Source organism: Chelmon rostratus, chromosome 22 (genome assembly GCF_017976325.1).
Source record: "Chelmon rostratus isolate fCheRos1 chromosome 22, fCheRos1.pri, whole genome shotgun sequence".
NCBI lineage: Eukaryota > Metazoa > Chordata > Actinopteri > Chaetodontiformes > Chaetodontidae > Chelmon > Chelmon rostratus.
The window spans coordinates 6,019,234-6,028,893 of record NC_055679.1 but is presented as its reverse complement, the minus strand read 5'-3'; the positions used below and the strand labels follow the sequence as shown (position 1 = coordinate 6,028,893).

At 43.8% G+C, this 9,660-nt stretch overlaps 1 protein-coding gene across 1 annotated transcript; it reads right to left on the bottom strand.

Moving 5' to 3' along the window:
* Positions 1–656: 656 nt before the first annotated feature.
* Positions 657–9,373, bottom strand: LOC121625956 (DENN domain-containing protein 11-like). Its single transcript, XM_041964288.1, has 9 exons — positions 8,770–9,373; positions 6,510–6,609; positions 6,083–6,241; positions 3,885–4,041; positions 3,624–3,762; positions 3,069–3,200; positions 2,801–2,951; positions 1,418–1,486; positions 657–956 (listed from the first exon to the last, which is right to left on the bottom strand). Exons 1-9 carry the CDS (start codon positions 9,164–9,166, stop codon positions 761–763), a joined length of 1,500 nt encoding a protein of 499 aa, XP_041820222.1. The 5' UTR covers positions 9,167–9,373; the 3' UTR covers positions 657–760.
* Between the last annotated feature and the right edge of the window lie 287 nt (positions 9,374–9,660).

The following is a 9,660-nucleotide window of genomic DNA, read 5'->3' as shown; positions in this document are numbered from 1 at the left end:
ACCTGCTTGTAGTGACATAAGTTAGAGTTCAAGAAAGGAGGCCCTGATTTGGACATAGAGGCTTAAAAAGGAGATGTTTAAATCCAGCACTTGATACAAGGAAAGCAACACTGGCAGAGAGGCGGACCTATCACACATACATGGACACACTGTACAGAAAGGAAAAAGCAGGAATATTTACAGGAAGGCTGCCTCTCTTTTACACTTTTATACATTAATCCTAAGTTCACGTTTTGTTCACTGAAAACCTCCCAAGTCACCAGCTTCATCTTGGAAGAAGTCTCTTGCTTTCATTCAACTCGACGTCCGAGTACAGTTCATGCCACTGCAGTATGAACTTCATGTTATCATCATCTTGGGTTTGGACCATTCACGGCATTCAAACATGGCTCAGTGTTGGAAACACTGCAGCTGTATCCGATCCAGAGAATCATTTCAAGTCAGCCAAGGGTGAGCAATCCATCTTAATAGTGAGTGTGCCACCAGGAGGCTGTATCAAGTAGAATTTACCACATTGCTGTAGGTTATAACACACCAGAGTTGAGTGTAATTGTTGCTCTTGCAACGAGGGAGCAGAACCACAGTGAACAAAAGAAGCACAGGGAAATACACAACAAAAAAAAAAAAAATGATACCAGAGAAATTTCGGGAGGCTCAAACTGTCCTGAAGACTCCAGTAGCCCAGTAGTGCAGCACTCAAAGCTCAACCCTCTTTTAAAACCAGCAGCGATGAAAGGCAGAAAGCCAGACGACTGTTCTCTCAACTGCAGCACAGCTGCTCTGACACCAGCAGGGTGTCGTAGCCGTAGATCTCCAGCAGATGGAGCAGGAAGAGCCTGTCTCCATGGGGATCCAGACCCATGGCCCTCACACTCTCTTGGGTCAGAGTGGGATCGGGGCTCCCTGCCACTTCACTGAGGGTCTGGAAAATCCTGTTGTTCTGCTCCAGGAAAAACCTGGATAAGATTTAGAAGGAAGGTGCCAGTTTGAGATTACACCACAACTGAAATACACTCTTTGATTTATTTATTAACAATTTAGAATATAAAGTTGATGTTTTCCTTTTGTTTTGCCCCCTTTGTCCTGTTTGCTTTCCTCCCACATTCCTGCGGTTTTCATTTCATGTCAGTTCTGAACAGTAGCAGTGATAACGGATAAAGCCACACAAAAATAAAATCAGCACAAATCTGCACTTTGTGAGACTTAATAGCTACACTAGCTGTGAGAGGAGGAGAAAGGTCAGGAGATTCTGTCTGGCTCATTACCTCTTTGATTCAATTTGAAGTTTCTGAGCCGCCCCTGTGCTGACTGTTCTTCCCAGGATCCTCATAAAAGGATCAAGTTGTATCTGGTCTGCGTGCAGTGGTTAATCAGTAGTTGCCACTCCACTGGCTGCTTAAATGAATCATGTACTTACAGAATAAAGAGATCCTCTTCACTGGACACACAGTCTCCGTTCTCCTCCTGGGAGTACAGCAACATCTGCCTAGATACACACACACACAGATAAGCTTTATTCCCAGCTGTTCCTTTGACAACCTACAGTATTTGGATTTATTTGACATATCATTATCAGTATAACAGGTCGTACACTACGACAGACAAAACACTGACAATGTTGAGGATAGCACAAAGGATAACATATTTCCATTGTGGTCCTGTTTCTAGGAAGACAAAGACAAGGAGAGACTGCACTGTTATGTGATGTGACTTCAACTTTTGTGTCTGTGCATGTGTTTTAGTCAGGAAACAGTTAAATTTGTGCTTGCAGCTTTGTGAGGCCATCCTTAAGCACAGTGGTGCTTTGAGCTAAATGCTAATGTTAGCATGGTCAAATGATAATACACTTTAACATGCTAAAGCTTTCATGTATAATGGTTACCGCAGTCACCATCATAGATAGTTCTGCAGGTTATTTGGTCATAAAGCACAGCATTGGACAACATTCTGACCAGGCAGTGGCACCAGATGAAAAGCTGGGGGATCACCATCATTCACACAGCATCACACTGCTAAAATGACTGAATGATTCTGCTGTGTTGTAAAATGATTTGCACTGTTTTCACTTTTAAATCCAACAAGACCAACTGATGACGACTGAAAACCTTTTGATCACAAGTTCAAGGTTAAGTTCCTGAATTTATTTTTGAATCAGTGTGTGAGTTCTTGCTGGTTTTGACGATGATTTTAGAGTCAACTTATACGGCACGGAAAAAAAATGCTTAATTTGCAATGTAGTTGACCGTATTTGTAACAATTTGCAATCATTTTGTTGTTAAAGTATAAGGCCAGGTTATTATATATTTTTAATATTATAAAAAGTCCAACTAAAACACCAGAACCAACAATATGTTAGTCTGTCTACACTTTCTGCCTTTCCAACCATGTCTGTGGCTCTCAGCCCCAAGGCAATTGTATGGTTAATGAAAACAGAAATCTTTAAAAAAGCTCACAAACACATAGTTCCATTTTTGAAAAGTCTTACATAATTTCCTTATATAGCAGGAAACTGTAGCTTTTGTCAAATGGTGGAGGAAATACTGAATTTGTCGGGCACTATTTTCACCTGCGGATTAATACACGTTTTGAAGTATTTACTGCAGCAGGACGGTGAATGTGTGATTGACTCAAAATAAACTACAGCACCCATGGTATATCAAACTTTGACAACATAAGAAACACATTTCAGCAGAATAAAATAATTGATAGTTTTGGTCTTTTTTGTGGGATTAGTTCACAATCACCCCAGTAATTATTGTGAAGTGTCAGCAGCAGTCCCGTGGTTAGCAGTGTTATCTACCTCTGTTCAGTGAGTTTGCGATATTTCTCCCTGTCTGCAGTGCTGAGGCGGAGCAGAGGCTTCAGACCGTCTCTGCAGGTCTTTACATTCTGATTGTCTACATACACATCATAGAGATCCTTCTTCTCCTCAAAGATCTTCTCAGTAGTACCTAAGAATACAAACACGCAGGATTTGAGACACATGAGATGCAAAAGATGTATATATTAGACCAGGCAGCCAGTGGGGCTTTTCCACAAATGCTGCCATGTCCCGAGCGTCCGCTTACATGCAACGTAGGAGAGCTCGTTCTCCAGGGCGCTGATATCGGCCACGTTGACATAGAAGAAGGGGCGGAACTCAGGCACAGCCACGCCGATCCCGGGGATGGAGATGTTTGCCAGGCAACAGCAGCAGTACACTGCGAGTGAAGAGGGGGTGGAGGGTGAAATTAGAAAAATGATGTGGGAGAGAAGAGAGAGCGACATTGGATGTGAATGTGTGCATGACATGTAGGCTGTCCAAAGCTAATACAGCTGGAGAGGAACTGCATGTACGCTGATGTGAAATCCCTAGACTCTAAACGATTGGGTAAACTTTTAGTTAAAACATGAAAATAATCATTCATTTCTTTTGATGACAGTTTTTGTGCAGATTTAACAAACCAGATAAAACATGTTCATTAGTGAGCTTTAGAGCGGATTTTCTTACCAATTATCAGAGTGGTATCAATCTTCTAATTTGTCTCTAGGCAAGAAAGCGAATACGCATAATTCCCAAAATGCCTACCTACTCCTTTAAACGGCTGTTCAAACCCTTGTGAATAAATCCAGATGTTCCTCACCTCTGTAGCAGACCACGCCCACAGGTGGAGGGGAGAAGATGAGGATGCGCCTGCGGAGGAGAGCCAGTTTCCACAGCACCATGATCTGCTCGCCAAAGAAACGGATGAACTGGGACATACAGCCCGCAGGGTGGGTGATCTGGTCCAGAGGGATTCCAACACAGAGGCGCACGAGGTCAGTGAGTAGTAGAGCGTAAAAAGAACACTCAAATCTTACGACACCAGCTGACGTGGCTGAAGAAGCGGAAACGTCCCGCCTACCTTCATCTCAGGGTGCATGCTGTGGTTGATTGCAGCTCCCCAGGCATTGGCTGGACAAGCAGTAACAACACCATCACCACTGGGGGGCAGAAGTGCTCTCTTGTCCTCATAGAAGGCCTCCAGGGGAGAGTAGTGGCCTGGGGACTGAAGCTGGAGCCTGGAGCAAGGGACGAAAACATAGACCTTAAAACTAGAAAATTCTAGTTAAAACTAAAAGATCTACACAAATATGCAAGCAGAGTTTTTTTCTTAACTTGACTTTACTTTTTCCTTGTCAGAAGCTTCTAACAAGGTGCAAAAAACCTGCAATCATGATTCAACTTTGGTTCAAATCCTTGTACAATGATCCCAACCAAAACTATTCCAATCATTCCCAATATAGTGCATGGTAATGTAACCTATGGGCAAAAAGTGCACACAGTACAAACACCACCAAAGTGATTTTTGGCATATACACAGACCTCGATTCTTTCTCCAAACAGCATATTTTCAAAATGACTTGGAAAATTGTTCAGCACAGAGAGCAATAATGATTTTTAAACCTAAAATGTGGATCACATGTCATCAACGGTCATTAATTAGGGGAGAAACAGTGTAGTGAAAGAAGCTGCAGCTCTTTTGTTATACAAATTCATTTGGCCTGGAATCCCTCATTCAATAATAACAAACTGGGAGGAAAAAAATGAACTGGATGTCAGTCTGGAAAGAAATATGCTACCAAAGTGCGGAGGGAAAACAGCTGCCCAACAAAGTGAGACTCTGAGCGGTTACAGAATGTGATGTTTTTTTTATATTTTTGTTAATTACTCTATAGCTACAACCCCTTTTCAGGGCATCCCACTAAATCAGAAATAGATGGAGGGAGAGAGGGAGGGGAAAAGAGGGAAAGTATCCATAAATTCCTAAATATCTTAACCACCTTGTGACCAACAGTGAGCCCTTTATATAACTGCTACAGCAGTCAGCAGATGAGGTATCTGGAGCGAGCTCCATGTGGAATGATGAGTAAGGAGCATGACCACTGTGTGACTGGAGGCCAGGAGAGGCCAGAGTGTGGGAACTGTGGAGAGGGAGGGAGAAAGAGCTACTGAATATAGGGAGAGCTGTGTTCAAGTGTGACAGGGTGGTGACAGATCTTGGGACGTAACAGATCTTGGGATGAACACAGGCCTGACCACTCCAGCGAAATGATCAATGGTGTGCACAGAATAATGGAAGTGTAGTGTTGTAGAAGGACATCTCAGGTTTGAGAAAGAGAAAACAGGAGCCACGGAAAGTGTGAGAGTGTTCTATTTGAGATGAGAGGAAAGAAAGGAGAAGAGGAAGTAGGCCAAAAGGAGTCAAAAAGCCCCAGTAGCGGCCCCTAGAGACCATATCTGAACTTACATGTGGACTTACATTGCCATACCTGGAGCCTTTTAGTAGTGGGACCCAACGGACAAGTGCATCCTGATACGAGGCATAGACGGGGAACGTGGTAAACATTATATCTGCTTAGTATTGTCACTGTGAGTACGTTAGCAGTATCGGCTCACAGAGCTGCCAGCATGGCTGTACACTGTAGGCCTTTAGTCTGGTCAATAATTCTTCAAAGTGACACCTGAAATTGCTGGCGGTCACAGCAGAAGTTGGTTAATACTACAGGTTACATAATTCTGGGAGCAGCAAAAAAAAACTATTGTTGTATTAATGAATAAGTCAGGCAAAATCAGCCTTTTTCCATCATTCTGTGAGTGACCATGACAGGTTGGTTACATCGCTGAGAAGTTGGAGGTGTGCAGCCTGTAGTTGCTGGCTGTGGCTGCTCCTTCTTGTTCCGTTACTCCCTGTGATATTTCAGACTTTTCACAACTTTTTTTTGGAATCAGGGTTGTGTAAAATGTAATGTTCTCAACTTTTAAGCCGACATGTGAGGCCTTAGATTTGAACATACACAATTCCACAACAACAGGGCGAACTTCATCTCCTGAGGAAGTTTTCTTGTTTGTCGTCTTCGGGTTTTGGAATGTCGGTTGAACAAACTGCGATGAGCATTTTTCATCATCAATTAATTAGTCATAACACTCTTGAGAGATGAATCACTAATGAAAGCGATCATTGGCCGCAGACCTAACTCTAAGTCTGTTGTTCAGCGACAGCAACAGCTCCTGTCATGTGCATGAGCAGACCGCTCTGATGTGCAAACTAGCTGCTCTTACCTAACCTGGTGCTCCAGGAAGCTCATGTAGCGGTAGAGCAGGGTGTAGGAAGGAGACAGGATCCCTACCGACTTCATCCTCGCCCCCCTCTCCACCGTGCTCTCCACCGGCATGTTGGCAAAGCAGGCGAGGCCGAAGTAGCAGCCTTTCCGGAAGTAGCTGTGGTGGGGAGACAGGGAGAGAGAAGAGGGAGACAGACGAAGCCATGAGTCAGAGAAGCAAAGGCACTGCCAGATGGCTGGGCTTGTTTTTTTTTTTTGTTTTTTTGTTTTGCCGGGCAACACTTTCTGTCCTGCCAGGAGAAGGACATGGGGCTGCATCCTAATACGCTAAACTAGCTTCCTCCACTTGGTTGTGTCCTTCATGTTACAAAGAAGGTGAACAGCTTCCTGTATTGTGCACACTGATCATGCACGCACACACTTACATGAAGTCTGTGGTGACTCTGTGGGAGCCGCTGGCGATGGCTTTGAACTCCACCCCCTCCAGGTCCATGTCTTTGGGCAGACACCACTCCAACATGTTTCCTATCACACCCGCACCACCGAGAGATATAGTATTAAAACAGGCAGGCAAGCAGACAAATGCCGATACAAGACCAGACGCTAAATATATTATCACCATTTCATTTCATGCTCATGAAACAGCAGTGAGACAGCCCAGCTGGATTCCTTGGAATATGTGTCGGTTGGGCGCTGACGCTTGAGCGGCAGCTGAGCAAATACGGCCTGATAGGAGCAGGGAGGCAGAGAAGGTGACTCAGACAGTGTGCTTTTCAATCTACTCACTGGCTACATGTGTCAGTTAGAGTAGTTTCTACAGACAAGAGCCATCGGATTGAGCCTTCAGGTCCGTATCATCCGCTAAGACGAAAAACCACCTGCGGCCAAACACCAAAGGCGCTCTTTGACAGCTGTTACTGGCATGAAGTGTTTAGCTTTAAGTATTATGCAGTATAAAAAGCCCATTAAAACTATTTCCTGTACCGACAGACCACTGCATGCTTTGCTTTGATTTCCGATGTATCATGTGGCGCACTATGCTTGTCTCAATTCTGTAAGAAATTTTCCTCAAATCAAGATTTTTTTATAAGAATTCCATCAGCCTTATACAGCTTTGTTATATATAATGAATGAAGCATAATCCTATTCTCATTCATCCTCCTAATTTTCTAATTTCTCAATTTCATCTGGGTGTCTTAGCGGCTTTCTTGCATGTCTTTTACCCCTCCGTCTCTTACCTCATTTAGTGTCAGTTCTCTGCTGCTCTCTAATAAAAATACTTTATAAAAAAAACAAAACTTAAAAAAAAAAAAAAAAGGAAAAATCCAAACATTTTCTGCCAGAATAACACCCTCAAAAACAACGTGTCAGGGAATAAAAAACACATAAATGTTTTAGGGTAGATTGCTCCTTTAGGTAAGTAGACGTGGAGCTTGCTATGTGTAAGCACGGATGGGACATATTTTTGACAGGGTGATATCTAATATCTTTGGTAATATGTTGCCAAAACACTGACACAACTGTCATAATGGTCTACAGTACGTTGTGGTGCTGAGGCAGACATATTTCCCTTTACATTCGAACATATCAATGATATTTGAGTGCACAAACTGGAGCTATTTTGATGGTAAAGCTCTGTGCAGTTTGTTACACACTGTTTCATCTTGGCTGTTTATAAAATTCTGCAAAAATGAAAACTACTGATGCTGAATAAACGGGTATGTTTTCCTCTTTAGGTACAAATACAATGATATACCAGAGCCAGTCGTCTTGTAATATTTCATATCATTGATCTACCTACTGTACAGTCTGTTAATATCCTGATATCAGTGTACTGCAAACAATAGTTTATCATGTTTTATCTTATCATGAGTTATCCTATGAGTCCTGGCTCTGGTATTAAGGATGTGGCATCAGCTCATTAGAGGACTGAAAGTCCAGGGCAACAATACATGCTGCACAGACCAGGAATTGATCCAGCTAATCTACCTAGAGTTCTGTTTGATGGAATCAAACTGAGGCCTTTCCTGCAAAGCCCCTATCAGACTGTGTGTACTGACATCAGTGACCCTTCCACTAGTATAACCTCTTCATCGCTGAATAATTGTCCTGGTGTCTATCTGACACCCTGCAAAATACGTGCCCAGCTCCATCCAGGAGGGAATCTCCTGTGTCGCAATCAAGTCAGGGTTTTTTGTCAGGTCATTTTTAAACGTTAAATCTCGTTATTCTTAAATTGATCAGCTCTGTAGGTAAGTAACTTGATTGGCTACCATTTCACAGAGGTTCATCCTGCCTTCAACATGCCCCTCATTAAACATGTATAAGCCTGCTCTGCAGAAACAGCCAGCTGACTGATTTCCATCACAGCACTCATCCTGACATTTGGACGTTTTCTGCTCTTTAGTTAGACTACAGAGGGTGTCATGGCTTTTAATCATGTCTACTTGTGGCCAGGTCAGAAAAAGACCACACCTGTAGGAGAAGGTTCTGCAGACTTGGTACAAACATGCGCTCTTCGTTTTGGGCGTCAGACAGAAGAGTTGCTTGCATTAGACGAGGCAGGCTTCATCTATTTGTTTTCCTTTCCTGTCTATAAACATGATAATTTCCCTTATCTGTTAACATTTCGTATTGTATTTAATATAGCAATGGTATTTCCATGTTGTATATTTAATGTCCCACCTGATCTAGTATTGAATGTAACCACAAAGACGGACACAATCTGGTCCTTTTCCTCCCATTTCACCGTTCTGTCTTCCAGCGACACCTCCCTCGACCCTGTATCCGAGGGATGCTCCTCGCTGTCGGTTCGCAGCACCTCATCCTTGCCCGCCGGGGTGCTGGAGGTCGCGGGTGGGGCGCTGCAGCCGTCTGCGTTGGAGACAGACCTGCTGGGAGTGGGACCCCCCAGACCGCCGCTCCACCCAAACCCCGGCGCGGAGCATCCTAATGAGGCACGACTGTTGGAGGGGCTCGACAGTCGTTCCTTTGCTGCCGACTGCGCCGCACCGCCGGGCTTCTCCGCGGACGGAACCTCCTCCCAGTCCAACAGAGGGGCTCGGTCCGACCGCTCCACCATCCTGTCGGCGGTCCCGCCTCGTCAGTCTCGCCGCGGATTGTAAATGATGTCTCAGCCGACAGGCACCAGGTCCATCCGTAGATAATTACAGCTCAGAGCAATTCCCGCATTGTAAAGTTGTTCTAAACTGTTCAGAACGGTTGCATCTTGCATCAAATTAACGTTACGCGTAGCAGCTTTCACATCTATCTTTAGAATCTTTCTTGTCTGAGGTGATCATAAATTTGATGCTGTTCAGAGAGGGCAACTCCTTCGTCTAATGTGAGCTGCATTCAAAACAATTCACCAGTCACTGTGACATTCCCTTTACTAAGAATTGCTGTCGAACATTTGGGAACACGATCCCGTCTTGACGTCTTGAATGTACCCTATACCAAAGTGTCCGGATGAATCTTCTGTTCACAAATAGCACTTTCGATTAAAAGATTTACGTTTTTGCAAAGCATTGCAGCCACAATTCATGTTTGTAAAATCTAAGACACAACGAATATGTC

Excerpts from the sequence above, each read along its gene's own strand:
- LOC121625956 (XM_041964288.1), bottom strand. The coding sequence starts at position 9,166 with ATGGTGGAGCGGTCGGACCGAGCCCCTCTGTTGGACTGGGAGGAGGTT. Across the intron at positions 4,042-6,082 it reads TTCCTGGAGCACCAGGTTAG|GCTCCAGCTTCAGTCCCCAG; the intron begins GTAAGAGCAGCT and ends CCCTTGCTCCAG. Across the intron at positions 957-1,417 it reads GAAGAGGATCTCTTTATTCT|GTTTTTCCTGGAGCAGAACA; the intron begins GTAAGTACATGA and ends AATCTTATCCAG.